Source organism: Notechis scutatus, chromosome 1 (assembly GCF_049901735.1).
Source record: "Notechis scutatus isolate UNSWTSFEM ecotype Mainland chromosome 1, rNotScu1.2, whole genome shotgun sequence".
Taxonomy (NCBI): Eukaryota; Metazoa; Chordata; class Lepidosauria; order Squamata; family Elapidae; genus Notechis; species Notechis scutatus.
Genome location: NC_142009.1, coordinates 128,402,375 through 128,429,308, shown reverse-complemented (window position 1 = coordinate 128,429,308; position 26,934 = coordinate 128,402,375). Strand labels below are relative to the sequence as shown.

The window sequence follows — 26,934 nt, the reverse complement described above, 5'->3', positions numbered from 1 at the left end:
TAAATCCTAAACATATTTAATTTGAGCACTTTTTATGGCGTGCTATAAATAATAATTCATTGTATATCCCACAATGGCTGAATTTGCAAACCACTTTGAATCAAAATCAAGGAACACACACACACACACACACACAATGATTTGGGACAACAGGAGAAAGGAAAAAGAAGAAGGTTTGAACAACCAAAAATAGTTTGTAAATAAAATACAATGTTAGGTAGAAAATGTTCTTTTTTCTGTTTCTTGTTAAGCTTTATTTTATTGGACTAGTAAAAATATTACTTCATACAATACAATGATTCACAATAGCCTTTAAAACAGCAGGCAACTTTTGATAGCCAGTTCACATTTTACAAAAAATAACATAAAAATGATGGTAGTGGCAGTGATGAAGACTGCAGTGGCCTGGGTACTATGCTGTGACATTATTCAAAAGGATTGCAGGCTTGGTTTACTTATTAGGAGAATTAACTTTTTTGACTGACCCACATTTTGTTTTTCTACCAAAACTTGGTTAATCAGTAAGAGAGCTGGCTGAGTCTAGGAGAAAAATGCTTATTTTGGAGATTGTTCACTAAATCTCAAAAGTATAATTTCAGGGGGGCTATTGAGTTGCCAAAAGAAAAAGAGATTCCAAGTAGTCTAGAATTAGACACTGCTTCTTAAAAATATGATTTTCTTAGTGAATCTTAATCAGTCAAAATGCTTATATCAAATCCCGTTAAAATCATGACTCTTTCTTTGCTATAACACTATCATCTAAAAAAGAAGCTATTTTCACAGTCTATAAACCAGTTTGCAAGGGCTGTGTGATACTCTTGTAAACTATGTGTCTCCAATACTATGTGTCGCATGGCTTTTGTCTTGGACGTATTACAAAATTCTATAATTCTGAAATTGTCAGAACAATTTGATGGAATGTCAAGGACTTGGCTTCAGCTGGTGATACATCTGGAGAACATTTCTCACGGTCTCCACATATTTACCATCAGGGATAGGTTTCCTCTGGCTTCCTTGTTCCAGAAACTTCTTAATTGTGGGAATGTGACTGATCCTTGTTTTAAAAGCCTAGTGGGGAGGATGAAAACACTTTCAACAACTGAACTTTAGCATTAAACAATCAAAAGCTACAATTATGACACAAGTCACAATATATACACGTAATACCAACCACGTTTAATCCATTTGATAAAATTCTGTTCAAACTCATGGCATAGGCTTTAAATTTAAAGGAATACTAAGACTTCATTTTCGCATACCTGCAATTGAGGAAATTCATTTAGAATAGCGGGGACTTTTTCCTCCACCATTAAAATAGTTTCAAAGAGATGAATGTCGGCCAAGCTAAACCGATTGCCAACAAGGAAATCTTGTCCATGATCCTTCAGCACCTGTAAGGGCAAGAGGATTAGACCAAATCTAACAGCAGCCACTCAGTTGTCTCCAAGATTCCAGTGGAGAGATCTTCTATGAAATAAAATAAGAAATGAATGACTCATTTAGTATGCAGAACAAAAGTGTTGAAATGATGGTTTCACTGTCATATATTGCTCAGAAGGAACACCATAGCCATATTTCTCCCCTTTTCATTATAGCAATAGCACTTAGACTTATATACCGCTCCATAGTTTAATGAATCAGCAAACACCTGGAAGCAAAGTAATAACCAAAAGCCAACATGAGTTTGTCAAAAACAGATCATGCCAGACAAATCTTATTGCATTCTGTGACAAAGTGACAAAATTAGTGGACCAGAGGAATGCTGTCGATATCATTTACTTGAACTTCAGTAAGGCATTTGATAGACAATAGCCTACTATTTGATAAGATAGAAAAATGTGGGTTAGACAGCGTAACCACCAGATGGATTCATAATTGGCTGACCAACTGCACTCAACCTGTAGTCCTCAATGGAAATGCATCTACATGGAGAGAAGTATGCAGTGGGGGTACCCCAAAGCTCTGTTTTAGGCCCAGTACTCTGCAACATTTTCATCAATGATTTGCACATGGGGAACTTGTTAGGAATGATAGTTACCTAACAGTTGGGTTGGCAATATAAACCAGGATAGTTATTTGATACGGTTGTATCTTTAAGAGAGTGCTGTAATTGTGATTGGCTGAGGTTTCTCCGATGGCCGTAAGATGGAGCCAGAAACCTGGTTTGCTCTCTTATTGCATTTTCCTATTGCCTTTTGCCTGATCGTCATTCTGCTTGGATTGCTGTGAGTCTTGCAAACTGTTAGCAAACTCCGTTTACTGAACTTTGTTTATGATACTGGACTTCGTTTTTGGATTATCCCTGAACTGATTGTATTGAATACTACCTGCTTTAACCGTGTATGATTTGGACTGTTTATTGGACTTTGTTTACCCATTTACTGGAAGTAAAACCTACATTTTACTATTTGGTGTATCTGTGTTCTGGTTGTGTGTTATTCCTCACCACTCTCACTACGTTTCCCTGAGTGCACTCATTCTCCTAACGGGGAATACCTTAACAGAACTCATCAAATTTGCAGACAAGAAGAAGCTGGCAGGAATAACCAACACAGAAGATACGCGTAAGATACAGAAGGATCTTGACAGAGTTGAACATTGGGCTCTATCTAACAAAATGAAATTAAATGGTGAAAAAAGTAAGGTTCTACATTTAGGCGAGAAAAACAAAATGCACAGGTACAGTATATGTGGTATCTCACTCAATAGTAGTAACTGTGAGAGGGATCTTGGAGTCCTAATGGACAATCATTTAAATATAAGCCAGCAGTGTGCAGCAGCTGCCAAAAAGCCAACACAGTTCTAGGCTGCATAAACAGAGGGATAGAATCCAGATCACGTGAAGTGTTAATACCACTTTATAATGTCTTGGAATACTCCATCCAGTTTTGGTCACCATGATGTAAAAAAGATGTTGAGACTCTTGGGTTATCAAGTTCAATTTCATTGAGGGCCGCATCAGGGCTATGGTTGATCTCGGGCAGGTGGGTGGGCATGGCCAACTGCGTGGATGTCGCCAAATGGGTGGGTATGGCCAGCTTGATACCAATCACTGGGCATGGCCGACTGGGTGGGTAAGGCCAACTGGGTGGGCATGGCCAGCTTGATGCCACTCCCCAGACTGTTGGCATGTTTCCTCTTTGCATTGGGTAGACCGGGAAGAAGCCATGTTTCCTCTTTGCACTGGGTAGACCAGGCCAAAGCAATGCGGCTGGCCCCTTATATTTTCCAGGATGGCCCCGTGGGTCTGATCTGACCACATCGCAGGCCAGATGTGGCCCACAGGCCTTGTGTTTGACTTCCCTGCTCTAGAAAGAGTGCAGAGAAGAGCAATAAAGATGATTAGGGGACTGGAGGCTAAAACATAAAAAGAACAGTTGCTGGAATTGGGTATATCTAGTTTAATGAAAAGAAGGACTAGGGGTGACATGATAGCAGTGTCCAATATCTGCCACAAAGAAGAGGGAGTCAAGCTATTCTCCAAAGCACCAGAAGGCAGGACAAGAAGCATTGGGTGGAAACTCATCAAGGAGAGAAGCAACTTAGAACTAAGGAGAAATTTCTTGACAGTTAGAACAATTAATCAGTGGAACAACTTGCCTCCAAAAATTGTAAATGCTTCAACACTGGAAGTTTTTAAGAAGAGATTGGATAACTATTTGTCTGAAATGGTACAGGGTTTCGTTGCCTAAGCAGGAGGTTGGACTAGAAGACCTCTAAGGTCTCTTCCTACTATTCTATTCTATTCTGTTCCATTCCATTCCATTCCATTATATACATCATTTCTGAGTACAGGATTCAGCACACCTCTCAAGACAAGTCGAGGCTTCAAACGGAACAAAAATACCACTGCATAACTGCATAAAGCAGAGGTGAGGAACTTGATGCTTTCCAGATGTTTAAAATCCTTCCAACACTTCCACCCAGGCAAGAGATTGTTGGAGTTGCAGTGCACCTGTAAAACATCTGGAAGCTATGGGGGGGGGGGGTGATTCTTGAACTAAAAACATTTCTTTAGTAACACTTACCTTTTCATAAACGGGAAAATATCTTTTTGTTGCTTTTTCTTTAATAGTAACAAGTTGGCGCTCTTGATCCTCTGGCGTCAAGAAAGGGAAGGACAAAATAAAGAGACTCAGGTCCGTTGTTCCTTCCACATACATGTCAATCCTAAGAAGACAAAATATCCTGCATCAGTCTGAGCGCTTATGTTACAATCTGTCAAGTGTGGATGACTTCCAATTCTTGAGTCCTTTTTTTCAGAATGCTCCCTTAGCAAGATCACCAATTGGCCATCATGCTGAAGAAAAGAACACATAATAACTGCAGTAAAATTCTAAAATACGTGTAGTCTGGTTTAAAAAAAACTGAATATCCCCAAATTTTAGCTTTTTAAATGCCTCTACATGAACAAATTTTCCAGGAAATCTATTTAACCAGATAGCTTTACCGGTCAGAAGTAATATCTAATCAAGGAGTTAAAAACTTGATTTGCAGCTGCAAGATGTTTATTCTTCCTTGGATTCCAAGTGACCAGTGGGAAATGCATAGCGGATGGCTGTAGTAGCTATGCATAACCCTGGGAGAAATTCATACCACTTCAATTTCTCTAAGTCAAATAATTAAAGACACACACACAAGGACCAGGCCTGGTAAATTTTCTTTTGGCATAAGCAAAGAAGTATTCTGAAGCATAATCCTAGCCCAATGGTTGAGTTACTCACGGCTTGCACGCCAATGTGAGAAGCTGCACCTGTACATTGTGTTAAGCCACAAAGTTTGTTTACTGACAGATATGCATGGCTCTGCCCAATGGCTCCAACAACAACTGTGCTGTGCTTACATTCAGTTTCAGCTTCCCAGAAGGAATGTGGGGCTGAGGGACAGGGAAATCACACAAACAAACATGATGGAGCCCGGCTGGCAAAATCACAGGTGGTTGGTTAGCTGCATGGGCCTGCAAGCAAAACTAGCATGTGTTGCTAAACAAGCCTTATGGTTCAACATGGTGGACTAGCTTACGTAGCATTTTAAGGAGTGGGCCACAATTTATTTCAGCAAGAAGGATGCTGTTATGTGACTGAATCAAAGGCAGGGACAATAGACAGGGCTCCAGCTGAAATTTCAAGTTAGCTAAATACAGTGGGGACATTACAGTGCTCTGTCCTTCAAGTTCGTCCCATACAAGTTGTACTTCGTGGCAATGTAACGGAGAATGGCCCGTGTCTGCACCAGCTTCATCCCATCCATTTCCACCATGGGTGTTTGCTGAAACAGGAAGAAGCCATCTTTGGAAAGAAGAAGAACACAGCAAATGTCAAATATTCTGCCTACAAAGCACAGAACAGAACAGAAGCCAGGAGAAGCCAAGGTCATTTTATGTTTGTTCCAGCCTATTATTAGAATACAGATATAAAGAAATTTTTCATTAAACTGATATGGGTTTTGCTATTCTGTTATTAGATCTGCACAATAAAGCAATAAGGATGGTTTCACCCAAGGGTGCTAAGCAATAAAACTTTTTTACAAGCCACAACGGATTTCACACAACAAACAATATCATTATTCAATGCATTGCATGAAACACACACACACCCTGCTTCTCAGATTTCTGTTTAGACAAAAAGAGAGTATCGTTGAAACTTACAGCTGTCTACCCATATTATATTTGGGATTTTAACACAGCTGATTTAAGGAACGTGTCAAGAGAACAAGAGCCCTGTTTAAAAAGTTACAGGGCAAAAATGCATCTGTATATTCCCATGTGTTTCCAGATGTTTTCTGAAATGGGATATCTATTCCTTCATTTTTCAAGCAGGGTTTTTCCCCCCATTCTGTTTGCAATTTAAAAATGTGGAAATGCACACAGCAGGTGCTTATGCTTTCCTAGAGTCTCATTCAATTTGTTATTAGAATAACCATAGCTTAATAATGCAAACAAATATGTTCTGTGCAGTACTGGTCATCCAACCAGAATTGCAAACAAGGTTTTGAAAAATAAACATGTAGTAAAATTCAGTTAAAGATGTCCAAATAAGGCAGTGAGTGTAAGCATTCAAGGATACAAAGAATACAGCATAATGTTCCATCTGGATTACAATACAACATAAAATCAGAATTAAAACCAGAGATATTTAAAAGACAAAGAAACAATACACAGACACACAGGAACTAAAGACAATTAAAATGAAGACTTAATACTCTATTATAAAGGGTGTATTTTTAGTAGTCAAATTAAGAAGTCAAATTAAGCCATTGAGCCAGAATTGCATTCCAAAGTCAGGGCAACACTACTTTCAGTTACTGCAAGAACATCCATCAGCAAACAAGAGTTGTAGTTATTCTAAATATAAAATCTTGCAATTTTTTAACATCTGGTTGACGGAGGCTTCAGATAGTGCCTTCATAAATCTAAGAAACATCAATTTGATAGGCAGAAACCGATCCTTTCCTCCCAACAAATGTAGGATAATTTACATTTTCAAGGGCAGAGATTGTGTGCCCTTCCAGATGTTGCGTTACAGCTCCCAAGCATTCTTCACCACCAGCCAGACTGGGAGCTGTAACTCAACATCTGGAAATCATTAGTAATGTTTAGAACAGAGTTTATCAGGCTACAATCCATGGATATACTCTGTGTTGCAGCAAAACTTGAAAGGGTTCTGTGAGATACTAAAGCCCCCAAAAAGTTCACTCAAATGGAGCAATTTTTTTCCATCAGCAGAGCTTTTCCTCTTAATCAGGGATATTGGGATTAAAAAAAAAAAAAAAACTAACAGGTTTTGTGTTCTAAAAAAGTTGGACAATCCCTGGCTTAGAAGGCCACAGCTTCCCAACCTTGCATTGGGTCATGATGGATTATCGCCTGAGTAAAAGTGTAACCATTTTTATTATGCATTGTTCTTCAGGAACAAGGCCATAGCTCTTCCCCATCTCTCAAGGATTAAAACATCTACTTGTTTCCATCCAAGCAGAAATTCAGTGCCATTGGGACAGCCAAATATTTGCAGTTTCATCACAAATAACCTTGAAGCAGCTTCTCATATTGTTCTCGGGTCTCAAAAAATTCCTCTTCAAACTAAAAGACAGAAAAAAAGATGCAGAGGGAATTGTTTTTAGAATTCAGTTCATAATTGAACGCAATCCACAGAGAAGAATCCCCAAACTTTTGTCTACAAATCAGAGATGGCATTCAGCAGGTTCTGACCAGTTCTGGAGAACCGGTAGTGGAAATTTTGAGTAGTTTGGAGAACCAGCAAATACCACCTCTGACTGGAGATTTTACAGTATCCTTCCCCTGCCATGCCCACCAAGCCACGACCACAGAACCGGTAGTAAAAAAAATTGAATCCCACCACTGCTACAAATAACCATATCTGAACATCAAGTACCTCAGAACAGAACTGAATTATCTTTTAGGGAGGCTTGTATATTTATATTGAATATTGTATATTTGAAAAGAGTAACTTTTAGTAAGCCGGGTTTTTGCAAGCCAATTTTAATCAGAATTATACTTGAAATTAGCCAAGACTAGCTGACAGAATTTTAAATAAAGACAAAGCTTCATGTAGAGTCATTCAAGTACCTTGAAATTTGACTCTTTCCTCTCCAATACAACCAAGAGTTTTGATATTCACTTTTTGGGTTATGCAAGTCAGATCCACACAATTAACTAGAAAAAGCTACAGTCATAAAGTACATGCATTACAAGACAAAAAGATGTAATTGTCTGTAATTAACTTTCTAAATCATGTACTGTGTGGTTCAAAATGCATATCGTACTTTTCAGCCTCTTACACGATCCACAAAATTGCCACTGTTAAATGCAGTACTGAATAATGGGGGAAAGATTGCATCTATCACACGCCCCATTTCACTCCACCCTCAAGTCTTTTGCACAGCTCATAAACCTTCAGGAAAATCCTAATGTACAGACAGTCCTCAAGTTACAACAGTTCATTTCTAAGTTCGAAGTTACAACGGCACCGAAAAAAGTGACTTATGACAGTTTTTCAGACTTACGACCATTGCAGCATTCCCATGGTCATGTGATTAAAATTCAGACACTTGGCAACTGACTCATGTTTATGCTGGTTGCAGTGTATAGAGTCATGTGATCATCTTTTGCAACCTCCTGACAAGCAAAGTCATTGGAGAAGCCAGATTCACTTAACAACCTGTGTTACTAACTTAACCACTTCTGTGATTCACTGTGGTAAGAAAGATCATATAATGGGGCAAAACTCACTTTAACAACTGTCTTGCTTAGCTACATATATTTTGGACTCAATTATGTTGTTGAGCGCTACTTGTATTAGGGACTTTGCAAAATATTTCTAGCACTTTAGGTATAAACTTCAAACCTCAAACTGAGGACAGAAAATATCACTTGAGCTTTAAAAGCCACTCATACAGGACGACGAGAGAAAAAGAAAGGGAAGCATTGGGATCCAGGAGAAATCTAGTTAGAATCATTAACTATGCCCGCTACCTAGGCACATATTGGTAAAGAGAGAAAAAAGACAACCAGGGCATTGTGTTACATGTGCACGTTGCCTTGGCCGCCATTTTGGCAATGAGCAAATGCTGATATCGCAAGTGTACCCAACACATGTTCTCTCCCATCCCAAAGCCTGGAGATGTTGTAGCTATCCTCTAACACTCTACAATAAAGCTCCCTAGTGTGAGAAATCTTGGCTTAAATTTTGAGCAATTTTGAAGGCTTTGCCATCCACCCCCCACAATTAGAACTTCAAATCATGACTTTCGCTCTTTCTCTATGGCATAATCATGTATGATTGTAACACCATTTTTTCCCTGCTGCATCCCCACGATGTTACCTCCATCCCATTGCACTGATGGATGAGGCTTGCTTATTCGTCCTTAGTTGTACTGTAGCTGCAAGATCTCCCCACTTAACCCTCACACCCTTCAAGGACAGGTAAATCAATCTCTTACGCTTTGACCTCTTTGGAGGCAAAGCAGGCGATTGAACAAACTTTGCAACAGATAATAAAGGCCAGACAAGCAAGTTTCCCATTTTTATTCAGTAGCTTTCTGTCGAGTCAAGGATTTGTGGATTGCATTTCAACTCACCAGTAGGTAAAGACTCTTAGAAAGCACCCCCCCCCAAAAAAGCAGCAATTACATGTAGTCCTTGCTTAATTATGGTAATTGGGATTGGCAACTCTGTTGCTAATTGACATGGTTATAAAATGTGACATCATAGGACTGAGCCGACTTTACAATGGCAGCTGCTGAAGTCCCAGCTGCCATGGTTGGGCAAACCCCATCGTTAGGCAGCGTCTCGCAGTCATGTGATCACCATTTACGACCTCCTGCCAGCTTCCCCCTTGACTTTGCTTCTTGGAAACCATCAGTGAAATTTGCAAATGGCGACCAAATGCCATTGTGACTGTCATAACTGTGAGCCAGTTGCCAAGCACCCAAATTGCTTTGAGGATCTGCCATAAGTCTCCCTCATTCGGTATCCTTAATTTCAACCCATTGTTGAATGAGTGATCATTCAACAAGGATTACCTGTACTCATCAAAAAACAACAACTCATAATACAATTATCTTATACTTCAGCAATTCCGATATCAGTTTTCTTCATATATTAATTCAGACTAGTCATCCTGAATACATAAAGGCACAAAGTATGTAGGGTGCGCCAAGATCAAATGTACCTGGACCCATTTCCTATAGCCATGCTGGCTTTTCTCCTCACCAAACTAGACTGGAGAATGTTATGAAACACAACATTCTGAAAGTTCAATCCTTTTAGTGCTGAGAGTCAAGGGCAGAGAAGGTCACACACAGCAAAATAGGTCCTTTAAGTTAGAGTTCCCCAACCTTTCTGGCTTTGCGGCCTGGTGGGGGGAAAAGGGGGGAAGAGGGGATGATTCTGTGGGAGCGGCAGGCAAGTGCGCATGTGTGCACAGCTTCATTTGCATGCAAATGGAGTGCAAGTGGGGATGCATGTATGCTCGCCCGTCACTTCTGTGGCCCGATTCTGAACAGCTCAAGGCCTGGTAGTGGGCTACAGTCTGGAGGTTGGGGACCCCTGCTTTAAGCATTGCCCTCTGCTCCTCATGTTACCTGTCCTCACTTCAGGGTGTAGATCGCCCAGCTCTAACTTGGAATTGAGGACTCTGAGGAAGCAAAGGCATTAGAGTTGGGATGTAGGGAATCTACAATATCACTGTTTGGATTCTTAACAAGCTAAATTACTCTTTCCAAAATCCAAGCAATTCCTGCTGCATAGAGGGAAATGATACATTGGAAAAAATATACCAGCAGCATTATAAGGAGTCACTTCTATTGTGTTTAAGCTTCCTAAACAGGATATGTGGCCACAGCAAAACATTTACAATGCATAACATACAGGCAGTCCTTGACTCTATAACTGCTCATTTAATGACAGTTTAAAGTTATGATGGCCTCAGAAAAAGTGATTATCCTCAAAATTGGTGCACTACCCTCATCGTCACATGATCACAATTCGGGCCCATGGCAACTACTTCACATTTACAAACGTTGCAGTGTCTTGGAGTCGTGTGATTGCAATTTGTGAGCTTTCCAGACATTTTCTGACAAACAAAATCAATTAGAACAGCCAAATTCATTTAACAATATCATTAAGCAGGGTTCTCTTAATGATGACCATGGTAAACACGGTCATAACTGGTCATAAAATTAAGTCCAGTCATACGATGACTCACTTCAGGACTGCATCACTTAGCAACCAAAATTATGGCCCCAACTGCGGTTGTACGTTGAGAACTACCTGTAGATCTTTCCTTGAAAATGGTTTGCTTTTTCAAACTCCAAAAGATGATTCTTTCAGAGAAAAATTGGCCAAAATATTCCAACAGCCTTCTGGCTCTACAAATAAGGAAACACAGACCTCTACGCCAGCAGCTGCTAACAACCACCGTATCTGTTCCATTCGGCCTCGTCCATTAAAATAATACAATTTCGGTTTCTCGGCCATCGTTTCTTAATCTCCTGGAATGGGTGCCTGAGGGGGGAACAAAACAAAGAACAAAAAGTAATGAAGTGATAATTCTGTTACATGGACACAGGAAAGGCAGGGCAGAGGAAAGCTAATTTATCAAATCAAGATATCTCATCAGACACATGTCTGAAATACAGTTTTATTAATAGAAATACTGATACCACTTAACATAATCTTTGTTTTGTTTATGCATTGTGCTAACACAGAATTGGGTCTCAGTAAAGCAACTGCTAATTCAGAAGTGATGTCCATGGTAACTTGAACTTGATTCAAGGCCTCTGTGTCAACATAGGACAAAATATTCTGTGTGGACGTCATTTAACCCAATTATAGTTGTCCTGATCTGGATATAGGGCTGATCCATCTCAAAGCGATCTCTTTTGCGAGACTTGATTAATCTCCAAATGGTCAAACACCTACTTTTTTTTTTTTCTAAACTAAGCATAGGTAACTGAATCTCTGGTTTTTAGTGGGCAAAATGTATGTTCTTCAAGTGTGTTGTGGTATACTAAGCAATGCAAACCAAAGCTTTTTGCATGCGTTCAAGTCGGAGACTCAACCCAAAAGGCCTACGGTTGCAGTGATGTTGAGAACTGGCATAGGTCCAGGTGAACTATGGCTGCCCTCCTGAAAATCCTTGAAATTCCTTGTCTTTCTGTATCCGGAATGACTAGGAACGATTAAGAACAGGAAAAAGCATCTTGCCCTCTCCTGCAATCCACAGCAATGTTCATCAGCAATCCGAGCTCAAATTATAACCAAATGATTACAGTCAATCTAATCAGTCTAGCATAAATGTCACAAAAAGGACAACCCATCAGCCATTTTCTAAAGCCCCATCTAGACTGAATGACTGGAAAGCAAATTCATTCCTGTAGAGCTCTCTGATAAGAAAGGTATGAAAACAGCCCACTGATTTACAAAACCTGGAAGAAACATGCCTAGATAACAAGGGAGAACTCATAAATATATGTGAACTTAACTTGGAAAGCTTAGATAGGAGCTCTAGTAGTCTCTTTCAGATAAATACCGTGTTTCTCATATAATAAGGCCGGGTCTTTTTTCTTTTTTGAGCCCCGAAAAAATGGCTAGGCCGTCTTTTCAGGAGTGACTTAATTCTCCCCCCTTGCATCTTCAGGTGGGCGGGCGGCGGCGGCTTGAATGTTGACCTCGGCGTTGGTGGGGCACTTCGTATCGGGGTCAACGCAGGCAGCACCATATCCGGGTGTGCAACAAAAGTACTTCCTAACGGCAAGCCCCCCACCACCATTCCCCCCCATTTTGCATGTTTTAATATAGGCCTTAATTTGGGGGGAGGGGCTTAATTTCATTTCATGCCTATAAAACATGCTGGGACTTCCTATTGGAGAAACAGGGTACTTAGTTGCTTCCTCCAGTTCTTTTTCTTTACAGATTTCGCAGAAAAAGCAGGAACTCCCTTTGAAACAAGTATGAGAAAAAAAAGGAAGGAAGGGACTTTAATCTACTTTTTACAGCAAGGGCCTTCACACTTGGCAACTTTAAGTCTTGTGGACTTCAACTCCCAGAATTGCTCAGCCCACAAGTCTTAAAGTTGCCAAATTTGGAGATCCCTGTTGTACAGGGTTGGATGCACACTTGAACTGGTTTTCTTCTCGGTGCAGTGGATCCAGAATTGGGGGAGCTCTCCATAGCTCCTATCTTTCTTGCTCAAAAGCAATCAAACCATAGCTCCTATCTCCCTAGAAACTAAAAGATTCTCTGGTGCTGCCCTCCCCTCTCCCCCACTGGTGGGGAAATGGGACAATTTTTATTTATCTGCCCTGGCAACTGATAGACCCTGATAGGTCCCAAAGAGAACTGATGGGTTGTTCCTGATGGTGTCTTGCAAGATCTAGCCGAGGCCATGGATCAAGGTCATGCCTTTGTTGCTGCTCCTTTCTCACAGATGCCCCAGGGCTTATGGAAATGTTGAAGGAAATGAAATAAGCTAAGAGACATCCAGTGTGCCTCTGGATGTCAACAAAGAGTAAACTTGACCAGACACATGATAGAGCCACTATTAAGGCTTACCTTGCAGAGGTAAGGGTGGCAAAACATCCATACATTTATTTATTTTATTTATTTGATTTGCCAATTGTTTACAAGATAATAAGTATAAGTGTATACATGGTTGTGAATACATGAAATGGGTACATATAAGAAAAAATAAAAGAATAAGAGAAACAATAGGACAGGGACGGTAGGCACGTTGGTGCGCTTATGCACGTCCCCTACAGACCTCTTAGGAAAGGGGTGAGGTCAATAGTAGACAGTCTAAGGTTAAAGTTTTTGGGGTTTGGGGAAGAGACTACAGAGTCGGGTAGAGTATTCCAGACACTGACCACTCTATTGCTGAAGTCGTATTTCCTGCAATCAAGTTTGGTGCGGTTTACTTTGAGTTTGTATCTATTGTGTGCTCTTGTGTTGTTATGGTTGAAGCTGAAGTATTCATTGACAGGTAGGACATTGCAATGTATGATTTTATATACCATGCTTCCACTCTTATAGTGTCCTCAAGAAGCTATCACTGGATCCAACCATACTGGACAATTTTCATCCTGTATGTAACCTTTCCTTTTCAAAGACTGAAAAGACATTATAGTTGCATTTTTGGATAACCTCTGCTGAGAGCAGAATGGGAATACTGCATTCATTCTTGCTCTTCTCGACTTCTTGGCGGTCTTCAGTACCACAGACTATGGTAACCTTCTCAACCAGAGTTGGGAGTGGCAGGCAATGTATTGTGCTAGTTTTCTTTTTTACTTCCAGGACTACTTCCAGTCAGTGTTGATCAGAATGAGAGAACCAGCCCTTGGTCCTGACTCTGTAGGTTGCTGCAGGGCTGTCTCTTTCACATCTTTAATTACTCCTCTTTAACATCTACATGAAACCACTGGGTGAGTATGCTGATGATATCCAGTTGTATATTTCCAACCTGGCAAACTGTTGATATTTTGTCCTAGTGTCTGGAGGGTGCGGAGTACTATAACATGCTGTTCACAGGTTTGGATGGAGAACAACAAACTTCAGCTCAATCCTGGCAAGACTGAATGACTTTGGGTTTGGGGGGGCTTGGGTACTGGGAACTTACCATTTTTGGTGCTGAATGGGGTTGCACTGTCCCAAAGAGATGTGCTGCACCATCTGTTGGTCTTTCTGTACTCATAACTCCTGTCTGAGTGGCAAACATTGCTAGGAAGGGCTTTGCACAACTTCAGGTTGTGCACAGTTGCACCCGTTCCTGGATTGAGAACTTCTATTCTCAGTCACTCACGCTTTGGTCCTCTCCAGAATGGATTCCTGTAACATACTTGTCAGCCTTCAAGATCTTCCTCCTTTCCTTTGCTTCTTTCTGGCTGTCATGAGTAACGGGGGGGGGGTGGGGGGGGTGGAAGGGGGAAATGTATGGGACGTGAGCAGAAAGTGTTACTAACTGATATTGTATAAACTGGGGAGGGTTTCTAATTCCTGCTTAGCTTTCTCTTCTCTGCCCAACTGCAAACCTTTATCTGAGTAAGCCAAGGTCAACTAATCATCACCACCTGGAGATGTCCACATGATGAAGTTCACAACTTTTAATTGGAAGAACCGTTTGAACTATTGGGAGTGGGAACATTTCACTCCCTTGATATATGTGATGTACGTGCCTATTTCCCCAGATTTAGAATTTTCTTGTTGCTACCACTTAACTTCCAGTAAAAGATACCTTTTCTCTAATTACAAGAGTCTAAGTATTTCTTTCTTGGATTTTGAATGGAGCACCAGCTGACAATACTATTCACAGGGCTGGCCTTGAAGAACATATGCAAGCTATATGTCAGCTTTGGAAGCCATATTCCACTCTGCCACATAGTCTGAGATAGTGGGAGGGGGTGATTTCAATTAAGTAGCTCTAAGTAGACAAAATAAAATTCTTTTGTTAGTTCAAGGTCATTTAGTATGGCGCAGGATGAAATAAGGATCTTACTTTTGGATGGATCATGTGATGTGATGACGACCATGTGATGTGATGACAACCAAGGAGGGATGGATTTGTAGTTTGGGAAATTGTGGAAAGCCCGAAAACTTTTAGATCCGGGATTCCACAGATGTGCCAGGTGCTGTTCTAATAAAAGTACTTTTGAGATATGTTTGTCTTGGGGTTACTGATTGGAATGGAGGTTTGCTGGAACACTGACAGTATAATTGGGCCAGAGAGAGACTGGCAAGCCAGGGGGAGAAGTCAAGCAGGGAATTAGGCTGGAATCCTTATATAGGTACAAGAAGGCGGAGTCTGACCACCCCCCTCTCCCCCTCTTGAATGAACCATATCTGATCTGGCCCAGATGCAAATGACCAGTTTGGGAAGATTCCTGTGTAAAAGGCACGAGCAATAAAATAGCTAATGGAACTCTTCACATGCGGATCTTATTGTTCACTTCTAACATTCATCTTCTCATACTCATTACCCGCTTGACTCTTGCTCCTGGTCCTCCAATCTCTCCCCGACAATCGGGTGCAAAATTCAGTAGTAGGGGATAGTTATGTGCACTCCTTGATCAATGCCTGATAACACCTTTTTTCTACAAGTTGCACTGGTTGTCAGTTTGCTTCCAGGTTCAGTTCAAGAAGCTGGTAATCCCCTAGCAAAGGGCCAGGTTATCTGTTAAACCAGGGGTGTCCAACCTTGGCAACTTTAAGACTTGTGGACTTCAACTCCCAGAATTCCTCAGCCAGCAAAGCTGGCTGAGGAATTCTGGGAGTTGAAGTCCACAAGTCTTAAAGTTGCCAAGGTTGGACACCCCTGTGTTAAACCATTACATCTACCCTTCCTTTCAGGGTCAGCATGAAAGACATATTACAGGTCCCGTTTACTAAGGAATGTCATCTGATGGGATCCAGTGGGAGAACCTGTTCTGCTACAGGCCTTCACCTTATTGGCCTTTTGAAGAGCTCTTAAGGCATGGTTTTGTCTTCAGACCTGGAGGAGTCCAGTGTTTTTAATGGCACCCATTAGCTAGTTGTTTTGTTATATATTGTACGGATTATCCCCTCTGGCAAATTACATTTTGAATTACTTTAATTCCCCCGCCCCTAATGTTTTTTTAATTATTGAGTTATAACTCTTTATTCCTTTTTGGTTTTCAATTGTATCAGCTGCCCAGAGTTACATATGTAAGATGAGAGGCTTTGAATCAATCTACCCATCCATCAATCAATCCAGATACATAATTTCTGAAGAACACTTGAATTACTTTAATTCCCCGCCCCTAATGTTTTTTTAATTATTGAGTTATAACTCTTTATTCCTTTTTGGTTTTCAATTGTATCAGCTGCCCAGAGTTACATATGTAAGATGAGAGGCTTTGAATCAATCTACCCATCCATCAATCAATCCAGATACATAATTTCTGAAGAACACTTGAATTACTTTAATTCCCCCGCCCTAATGTTTTTTTAATTATTGAGTTATAACTCTTTATTCCTTTTGGTTTTCAATTGTATCAGCTGCCCAGAGTTACATATGTAAGATGAGAGGCTTTGAATCAATCTACCCATCCATCAATCAATCCAGATACATAATTTCTGAAGAACACTTGAATTACTTTAATTCCCCCGCCCCTAATGTTTTTTTAATTATTGAGTTATAACTCTTTATTCCTTTTTGGTTTTCAATTGTATCAGCTGCCCAGAGTTACATATGTAAGATGAGAGGCTTTGAATCAATCTACCCATCCATCCATCAATCCAGATGCATAATTTCTGAAGAACAGTGACCAAGTATGACAATTGTGATACTTATGACAATGAGATGGCAAAGCAGCAGAAGCTTTAGGGTAGTAATCAGTGGTCTTCCACTACTTAAGGTCCAGGGGAGCTTCAGAAAATCCTTTTAAGATCCGGCCACTGGGGGAAAAAAAGTCTTGTTTTTGAAAATACAATTTGCTCTTGATGGGGAGGGGGTTATTTTAAGTTTGGAAATGGGAGTGCCAGGGCTCTGTGAGACAAACTACTTCAATTACCATCTGCGTGGAAGGGATGGCTATTGAAGCTTTTTTTTTTTTTTAAAGAAAGATAAAGATCAGGTGCACGAAAATTCATAAGCAGAAAGGAAGATCTGAAAAGGAGATCTGAAGTCACTCACTTGGCCTGCCAATATTTGCTTTTCTCCTATCATCTTCATGGACAAGAGTGATGGCAATGGAGAGAACTAACTCCTGAAATAACATTTATTTTTTGCTGTAGAAATACGCAAGTACCTCCTTATGCCAAAATAAAAAGGCCAAAGTATTGAACTGTTTGAAGCTCTATTAGCTGTTTTACGGGGAATAACAACTAAAGATGATTTTGTGTGTAACATCTACAGTCATTTGACTGCAGGACTGAGCACAGTGTGATATCTACAAAGCTCCAGATAAGATCTTAACTGCTGTGTTCTTTACAGAGAGAACACACAAACAAAATGTTTGAACAAAAAGTCTTGACGCATCTCAGGGGCTTTAACTTCTTCAGAAATGATGTGGGCAACCAGAGGGAGCAAAAGGGTAAATTCCATTCTAAATAGAATGCTAAGCGGAGCATTTCAAACAAAGGTCATCGCTCACTTCATTACAAAAAGTATATTGGGGGAGCTGATAAAGCCAATATATAGTACTGTGTTTTCACTAAAAAAAACCCAGCCTGGTTACGCTCTTTTCTTTCAGAAACGAAATTTTACTTCCTTTGAATTAATTCGGTGCCCAGGGAATTCTTAAGAAAGAAGTGGGAGATGGGAAGAAATCAGCCAAAGGATGATTCTAAGAAAAAAAAAAAAAGTTTTTAAAACTCCTGCCATTGTCGCAAACACACTCTCTGGTAGTCTATACCGTGTACCACCCCGCTTCACTTTTACACACACAGACACACTACAATGTGTCCCACGATCACTCTCGAGTTGCAAAGCCTAATTCTGAAACCCAAAGGCAGAGGTCTCCAAACTTGGCAACTTTAAGATTTGTGGACTTCAACTCCCAGAGGTCTTAAAGTTGCCAAGTTTTCACCCAAAGGGATGAAGCTTCCGTCTAAGTTCTGTATGTGCAGCTCCATCTCACCGTCCACCGCCCCGCCCCCGCCCAAAATAATTACCTTCACTCAAATCTGCTCGAGCAGGGGCTTGGACTAGATGACCTCCAAGACCCCTTTCCAACTCTATTAACAAAACATCTCCCACGATCAAACCAAGCAACCATCGCAGCTAGCGATTATCCTTCTCAAGCCTATTCATTAGCGCTTCATTTCTCTACAGCATCCAGTACCTCTCCAAGCAGAAGAGCACCTCGCGGTCCCTTCCCAAGCCTTCCCAGCCTCTGCTCCCGGACCAGTCGTAGAACGGAGAGGCACGATCCGCGTCTACTTCTCGCTGCCGCTCAACTTTTTCGGGAGCCGCCGCAGACCCTCCTCATCAAGCAGCAGATTGGAGCGCGGCAGCGGGGATGTAACGCCAGGAGGAGGTGCTTAAGACGGTTAATTTGCATTTTTCTCAAAGCCTTTTGGGGACGCGTTTAAGGACGGCCGAAACGGACTTTGCAGGTTACAATCATCGCTGTTTGTTCACGGTGTCTTTTTTTTTTTTTGCAACGCATAAATAGCTACAGTAAACAAACAAACAAACAAAAAAAAAGAATCGTCCAAGCGTACCACCATAACCTCGAAGATATCTGTATTTTGTTCTTCATATAAGTACGTGGTATACTATATTCTTTGGATGTGAGGGCGATCTGGCTGCGACATCTGTCACCCCATTGATCGCCAGGGTTGATTCGGCTGATCTGGCTGGCTAGGCGGGTGTCCCCTTCCTCCCTCACCGCTCCATGTGCGTCCCTCCCGAAGCTGCGCGCTCGGTGGAAGAGGACGACCTTCCCAGATAGAAGGAGTGTACCGATCTTCGGTCAAGGGTATACGATAGCTGCGCTCCCCTGCTAGAACCTCCAAACAAGCTCAAGGTCCATTTGTAGGAGAACGTAGGGTAGTCAAGCTTCCAAGACTCCAGACACATCCAAGTGAGGCGCTGCACGTGGCAGTTTGCCATTCTTTTTTTTTTTTCAGTTTTCACATATAAAACATATAATCATATATAGTATACTATATATACTATTTTATATTATTTTATATTATGTTTTTTATATATAAAATATTTATTAATAAATATATGTATTATATATTATTTTATATTATTCTATACTATTTTTTATATATATATATATATATATATATATATATATATATATATATATATATATATATATATATATATATATATATATATATATATATATATATATATATATATATATATATTTTCGTAGATTTTTCACAGGTACAGGAATGCAGGTCCTGGCGTGTTCAGGTCTTTTCCCTTGTAAGATTGAGAGCATCTTGGCAACGTTTCCACGAGGTCCCACTTGCCATCTTCAGGCTGGTGCTTTCGGCTTCATGCTTGTATGAGCAAAGCGTGATCGGAGTTGCCGTCTCCCTATATATACTGGTGGGGAGGTTGGCTGTGTTGTTATTTCTTGATTGGTTGATGGAGTTGATGTTTGCAGATTGGCTGGCTTTTTCGTAAGAACATGTGTGGCTGAGGTATTGGCTGTGTGTCTATCAGCCTCCTGTGTTGTAACGACCTGGGTAATGGGCTCTGTGATGACCTTCTGAGTTCTATTGTTGTGACATCCTGAGTCTTGTGCTGTAATCTCCTGGGTCGTTGGCTGTGTTGCAACATCCTGAGGTTTTGTGGTGTAACCTCCTGAGTTTTGTGATGTGATATCCTGAGCGGGTGGCTGTGATGTGACATTCCGGGTTTTGGTTTGGCTCCAAGTTTGAGGCCTGGCTATGTGTTCATGGCATGTGTCCATTTGCTTGGTTTGGGGGTCAGGGTGTGTGGCAGCTGGTGATGCAGCCATGGTATGGTTTCTGGACGGTGGTTGTCTTTCATCTATGGGATGGGTTTGGGTTTGAGTCTGGTGAGGGAGAATGGTGGTGGTGTCATGTGTTGTTTTGGGTCCGGTGTTGGTTTTCGTGGCTGGGACTTGTTTGTTGGTGAGGGCTCGTTTCCAAATGTCTGGTAGGCGGGAGACATTGTCCTGTTTATTCATGTTATGGGGATGTTTCTCTATTTCTAAGGTTTCCCTGCTTATTCTCTTGTTGAAGTGTTCAGTATTGGAGATTAATTTGGTTCCCTTGGCGAGTAGGACCTCATCAAAACGTTGCCAAGATGCTCTTAATCTTACACGGGAAAAGACCCGAACACGCCAAGACCTGCATCCACAAAAATGCAGTAAAAAAGCTGGAACACAGTTCCTCACTAGTCCAACTCGTGAAAGCAACAGGTCATAGCATCGACTTCAATGGCACCAAAACCCTAGCCACTTTAGAAAACCCCAGCCACAGAATTATACCAGAAGAAAACCATATACCAGAAGAAAACACACACCAACCGCTACCTCAATGCCCAATCCCACCACCACCCAGCACAGATAAACTCTGTGACCAAAACACTAATCACCAGAACCAAACGCCTGGCAGACAAGACACACATAAAGACTGAACTATGCACCCTGACTAAAGTACTGACAACCAACAGCTTCCACAAAAGCAAAATCACCGGCTTGATCCACAAAAACACACTGAGACATAATGGAGACCTAGAAGATGAACAGACCTATGGAACAGCTGTCCTGCCCTACATAAGAGGTACTACAGACAAAATCAGTAAGATACTACACAGGCATCACATCAAGACTTCAAAACAGACAGAAAAATAGCAGCCATCCTAAGAAACCCCAAAGATAAATTTGACCTGGAAAACCAAGGCATATATGAAGTCCCCTGTGCATCATGCCCTGCCACATACATTGGACAGACCAATAGAAGAATAAGTACCCGCCTGGATGAACACAAAAATGCAGTAAAAAAGCTGGAACACACTTCCTTACTAGTCCAACACATGAAAGCCACAGGTCATAGCATCGACTTCAATGGCACAAAAACCCTAGCCACTATAGAAAACCCCAGCCACAGAATCATCAGAGAAGCCATAGAGATTGAAAAAAGACCTGAAAGCATGAATAGAAGAGATGATTCCATCAGACTGTCAATTATTTGGAAGCCTGCACTCACAAACAAAACAATCTCCACACCACAAGCCAGGCAAACACCTGGGCACAAACAGATCCCCCCTGATACCTCCAGCTCAAACACACCCCAACCAGGCACCCAGATGAAACCTAGCTTCCTAATAAATGATAGCCATCCATTTACTTGGAGCCAAGCTGCACTAAAAGCCTCCAATACAGGAACACAATGTTGCCAGCCAATCAAGACAAAAAAAGCCACAAAACATAAAGAAGATATTAGAAACACCAATTAAGCATAACACAACAAACTCCAAGACCAATAAACACAAACCAAGACTCCCAACCAATCAGGATGAAGAAAAAACCATTCTGGCACAGCAGTAGGCTAGCCCCAAATTTAAAACTGAAACAACTGTAAAAGTCTGACTCACAGATGAACACAATACAGAAGCCTGATGATGGCAGATGAGATTCTGCTGAAACGTTGCTACAACTTTAAAAGCACAACTACAATGATGTGGGAAAATACCCGAACAAAGCTGAATGCCATACATGTAAGTACCTGCGAAAACTTAAGAATATATATATCAGGTCCAACACCTGAAAGCCACAGGACATGAGATTGACTTTAAAAATACCAGAACTATCGCCAAAACCAAACACTTCAACAACAGAATAATCAGAGAAGCCATAGAGATAGAAAAATGCCCACACAGCATGAATAAATGAGATGATACCTCCCGCCTACCAGCCATTTGGAAACCCACCCTCATGAACAAACGAGTACCTAACATGAAGAATGACACCAGACCCACTCGCACGAGGGCCACACAAGATGCTACCACCACACTTCCATGTAGAAAGCAGACTCACACCCACACAGAAGATGAGACACGACCACGGACCAGAAGCTGTACTGCAGCTGCATCACTACCCACTTCAAACCCCTCCGACCCATACATGAAGCGAACTGACGCCCACCATGAAGATGTGGCATGACCACGAATGCGAAGCCAAACAGCAGGATCACAGCTCACCAGCTCAAATCCCCCAGCAACTAAGACTAACCTGAGCAAAACCAAGCCCCCACCTGAACAGAATACACCCCCAGCCAATCAGAACACAGCCAAACCCCCAATCAATGAGAGCACACCCCCACCCAATCAGAACACAGCCAAGCCCCCACCCAATCAAGTCACACCCCCACTAGCAGTTAAAAGGAAGAAGCAACTGCAAGCTCACATTACTCTGAGAAGCACAAAGCTGAAGACACAAGCCTGAAGATGATGAATGAGACTTCATCGAAACGTCGCCTAGATACTTCCAATTCTACGCGGGAGAAAACCTGAATAACCAAAGATCCACATACAAATACCTGCGAAAACCTCAGAAAACACACACACACACACACACACATATATAAATAGTGCATATACATGTGTGTATAGTATATGTATAGTATATGTATAGTATATGTATAGTTTATGTATATGTATAGTATATGTATATACACACTAATCTACAAAAACAAAGACCCGAACATGCCAAGACCTGCATATACACACATGTACGTATACACACACACACACACATATATATAGTATAACATTGTATACATTATATCCTATAATATATATATATACATAATTGCTTTCAGTGTCTTTTTTTCCAGGTTCAAGCAGAATTTGTAAGACTTTTTGTAAAGCTTAGGTTTTCTTTGGCTATATAATGTAAGCTTTTCTCTAGAGTCTAAGGCTGCATTCGTTAAGTTTCTTCCTCCTTTCCAACTTTCACCAAGACAGATCAGGCTGAGAAGTTGATGAGTAACCTTTGGCCGTGGCCGTGGCAGGGGAGAGTAGCTTTCATCTTAAAAGGGCTGCGTCAATGTGCAGAGGTACAAGTGGCTGCAAATGCTTTTTTCTTTTCTTGCCCACCAAATCCAGCATCCAGACACAAGACTCAACTATCACTATTGTCATAACCAAGAATGGATAAAAAGCAGAAATAATTGTGAATTAGCAGCTGCTTGCAAGGCAGGAATGTACATTTGGTAATGTCTATGTCAAGCACAGGGGAAATCAGGAAATCCAGGCACTTCAAATGAATATAAAGGTTTATTGCAAGCTTAAGCTCTCTACAAGAACCTGAACTACTAACAGTCAAATTAGCAGTAGTAGAGTCAATGGAATTCAAGGTGGGCTGGACTTAGATCTCTTGTGAGCACAAAAGGACCTGAAACTGATGATGCATTTGACCCCTCCCTCGGGCTCAGCCTGGTCATCTCCCACATATAGACAGGACACCTCTTTTTCTCTCTTGCTCCCTACTTACTTTTTTCTTTTACTCCATCACCATTCCCTCCTTTCCCTTTTCTTCCCCTCCCAATATAGCTATCCTTTCTTCTTCCGTCCAATTTCCTTTCTCTTCTTTATTTTCTATCAGGAAGTAGGTAGGTGTGTGTGCATGTGTTTGTGCGTGCGTGTGTGTGTGTGTGTATGTATACATGTTTTATCTAAAATTGCCTCTATTCCCAACCAGATGAGCCTAAGGATGCCAAAGCTGGCCAGCACCGATTCTTTAGATTTTTACATCTCCCAATAAGGGTCACATTTGTCTTGTATTTGTCATGACACTGGTATTTCCATTGGGTAAACAATACCCAAGAAATGTTGGAACAAATGGCATAGAAATTTAAGTAACAAGTCAAACGAATAAAATAGAATTATTAATTCAATTAATAATTTAACCAAAATGCAGAGGCACTAAACAGTTACTGGTTGATAGTAACTCATGTCCTGACTGCAACTCATGTGGACCGCTGTCATGCTTGTCATATGGGGCTGCTTCAGGAGATGACCAAGAAGCTCCAGCTGGTGTAGGGTGCAACAACTAGATTAGCTAGGCTACTAGTGGACATATCCTGCCAACCCAGAATAGCACCAGTTGTGAAGTCACAGCACCAACTGCTAGCATGCTTTCAGGCCAATGCAAAGTGCTGATAATTCATTGAAAGCCTAAGGCATGGGGTCTTCAAACTTTAAGACTTGTAGACTTCAACTCCCAGAATTCCTCCTCCAGTCATGTTAGCTCAGGAATTCTGAAAGTTGAACTCCACAAGTCTTAAACTTGCCAAGTTTGAAGACCCGTGGCCTAAAGCAGGGGTCCCCAACCGCCGGTCCGCGGACCGGCACCGGGTCGCGGAACAACCCTTACCGGGCCGCTGGTTGCTGGGCGCCGCCATCTTTTTGGTAAAAGCGCTTCTGGTGAGCTTTTCCGGTAGAAAGCTCACGGAAGCGCTGTTTCGTCATAAAAGATGGGGCGCCAGCGCTTCGTGAGCTTTTCCGGTAGAAAGCCATTTCTACCCAAAAAGCTCACCAGAGCGGCGCCGCACATCTTTTTATGACGAAACAGCGCCCGTGACGCCACCGGAAGCGCACTTTTCGCCATAAAAGATGGCGGCGCCCAGTTGACGCCGGTACCGGCCGCGGCGCCCAGCTGATGTCGGAACCGGCCGCGGCGTCGAAAAGGTTGGGGATCCCTGGCCTAAAGGAAGATGCCATGCTTGATGAAGAAGCTAGTGACTCTTCGTATTGTAATTGCTTTGAATCATTAGTGCACAAAGAACAAATGAAATATATATTGGGAAAACAGTGTTGAATTGGACCCAGAAGCAAATTGGCAGCCAATGCAACTCCCACAGAAAAGATCACACATGAACACATCTAGACTTGCACACAACCATGCAGGCTGCCACATTTTGAACCGATTGTAGTTTCTGGATACTTGTCAAGGGAAGTCCCACTTAAGAGTGTGTTGCAGTCAAAGCAGGAGTGATTATTAGTAGGGATTGCTCATCCAGGAAAGGGAATAACTAATGCACAATCTGCAATTATGCAAAGGCCCTCCTGGCCACAATTGCCACCTACTCCTTGAGCAAGAGTCATGAATCCAGGAGAATCCCCAGATTACACACTAGGTCTGTCTGGGGTAGTGTAATCTTATACAAGAACAGAGAGGGCAATTCTCCATGGACCAAAAAAATCCAAACCCTTTCTGTCTTGCCAGGGATGTTTCAGCCCCGTTGCTTCCCATTCACCCATAACAGCTTCTTGGCATTGTGAGAGGGAAGGATAAAAATAGAAATATAAAAATCAGATTACTCCATGCCCAGGTAAATATTCGGTATTATTACCTGAAGTACCTGAGCATATCAGGAATTTCAAGTCTCACAATGGACTTTAAAAAAAAAAAACCACTGGAGTTTTACTTGAAGTAGCAGGGTTTTCTTTTGCTCTTTTCTCTTTAAACAAAAGGGAAGACTTTTGGAGTGGAACTTTCAAGGTTCATTTTCCTATATGCCTCATCTTTTTGAGAAATGCAGCCCTTTCTTCTATCAGCTATGTAATTGTCATTGCGATTGAGGGAATGTTAATGTTACAAGAGTTGGTCTTATATTTTATAGAAGTAAAACTATGGAAGTAGAAGGTTTTGGAGATTATTTTATATGCACACAGATACAGTCATAGATGCATGCAAATGTATATGTTCAAAGAAGGGTTTTTTATGCTTAAAAGGCCATGTGCAGTCTCTTTGATTTAAACATATTCATATTCTATACTATTTGTACACTACACTACATGCAGTATTACTGGGGGGAAAAATCTCATTTAGAGGAATAGTTATAGTTTCTCTTTATATTCCTTCTCCAAACTCGTCATTTCTCCTTAGCAGCTTGTTACACTTTAAGTATACTTCTCTACCATGGTTCTGCTCCTTTGCTGAACATTAGAAATTGTCAGTTTCATCCTGTTCAGTTAGAACATTTGGTTTACTAATAAAATGGCAATTATTGCATACTCTGAGTATCTAAGAGGTACTTAATACTCTACAGTGGTACATAGGTATGTCTGCCACCTCTACATCCCTAACATTTACTTCCTACATGTATCTTTCTTTTTTGCTTGTCATTCATACCATGAACATCACTCTGTACCAGGATCAGGTGGCCTTTTGAAGTGATGTGGGAGACAGCTGGTGGTCAGCAGAAGTCCCTCTAAAGATAATTTGTGGTGACAACTTTTAGGAGGTAGTTTGATGCACTGAATAGTAGAAATTGTGAATGGGAGCCTTCCACACAAGGTCTTGTTTCAGCGTTTTGAAGCTTTAGTTTCATTATTAGCTCTTCTCCTGAGCATACTGGTATTATTTCATTTCATACCAAATTATTTATTGAATTGTTTGCTATTCTTGGGGTTCAGGTATCTTCAGCAATTTCCCCAGGACAATGGCCCAGATTTTTTTATTCAGCTTTTTGGATGATCAAGTTTCCATAGGCATCATATGGCTTGGAAAAAACTGTGGCCTTGATCATATGTATCTTTGTTGTTAGTGTGGTGTTTCTGTACTTTAATACTTTGTAAAGACCATAATTTTCTTTCTCTTAAGTAGCAGATGTCTGTATTACATGGTTACACATACCACATCTATGGATTTTTGAACTTGGGAAAATGAAAGTCTTTTACTACTTGAACAACTCAACCTATTTGCATTGGGTTGGCATTTTGCCATAATTTTATCATCTTTTTTAAAAAAATAGTTTTTGCCTACAACAAAAACTTTCTTATGTTTAGTTGCTTTACAGATTTTAATTCCAATATCCATCCCTTCCATTATCCATCTCATCCAATCCAACATTTCTCACTATCATAAAAACTCACAACTGGCTCTTAGCTAGTTAATTTTGAGAGCTATCTCATTTGTTAAAATTCACTTATTTTGATTATAAATATTTACATCATTTAT

The 26,934-nt window shown here is 41.0% G+C and overlaps 1 protein-coding gene across 2 annotated transcripts; it reads right to left on the bottom strand.

Annotated features, from left to right (window-relative positions):
• Nucleotides 1–230: 230 nt before the first annotated feature.
• Nucleotides 231–18,496, bottom strand: LOC113410616 (glutathione S-transferase 3-like). Of its 2 annotated transcripts, none has more exons than XM_026665260.2 (7): nt 18,316–18,496; nt 10,910–11,023; nt 7,027–7,078; nt 5,156–5,288; nt 4,029–4,170; nt 1,260–1,391; nt 231–1,068 (listed from the first exon to the last, which is right to left on the bottom strand). In XM_026665260.2, exons 2-7 carry the CDS (start codon nt 10,994–10,996, stop codon nt 922–924), a joined length of 693 nt encoding a protein of 230 aa, XP_026521045.2. In that variant the 5' UTR covers nt 10,997–11,023; nt 18,316–18,496; the 3' UTR covers nt 231–921. The 2 variants fall into 2 exon arrangements, with proteins under 2 accessions (XP_026521045.2, XP_087801957.1); XM_087945831.1 differs by lacking the exon at nt 18,316–18,496 and adding an exon at nt 17,166–17,238.
• Nucleotides 18,497–26,934: the final 8,438 nt, after the last annotated feature.

Excerpts from the sequence above, each read along its gene's own strand:
- LOC113410616 (XM_026665260.2), bottom strand. The coding sequence starts at position 10,996 with ATGGCCGAGAAACCGAAATTGTATTATTTTAATGGACGAGGCCGAATG. Across the intron at positions 7,079-10,909 it reads TAGCAGCTGCTGGCGTAGAG|TTTGAAGAGGAATTTTTTGA; the intron begins GTCTGTGTTTCC and ends TCTGTCTTTTAG. Across the intron at positions 5,289-7,026 it reads ATATGAGAAGCTGCTTCAAG|ATGGCTTCTTCCTGTTTCAG; the intron begins GTTATTTGTGAT and ends TTCTTTCCAAAG.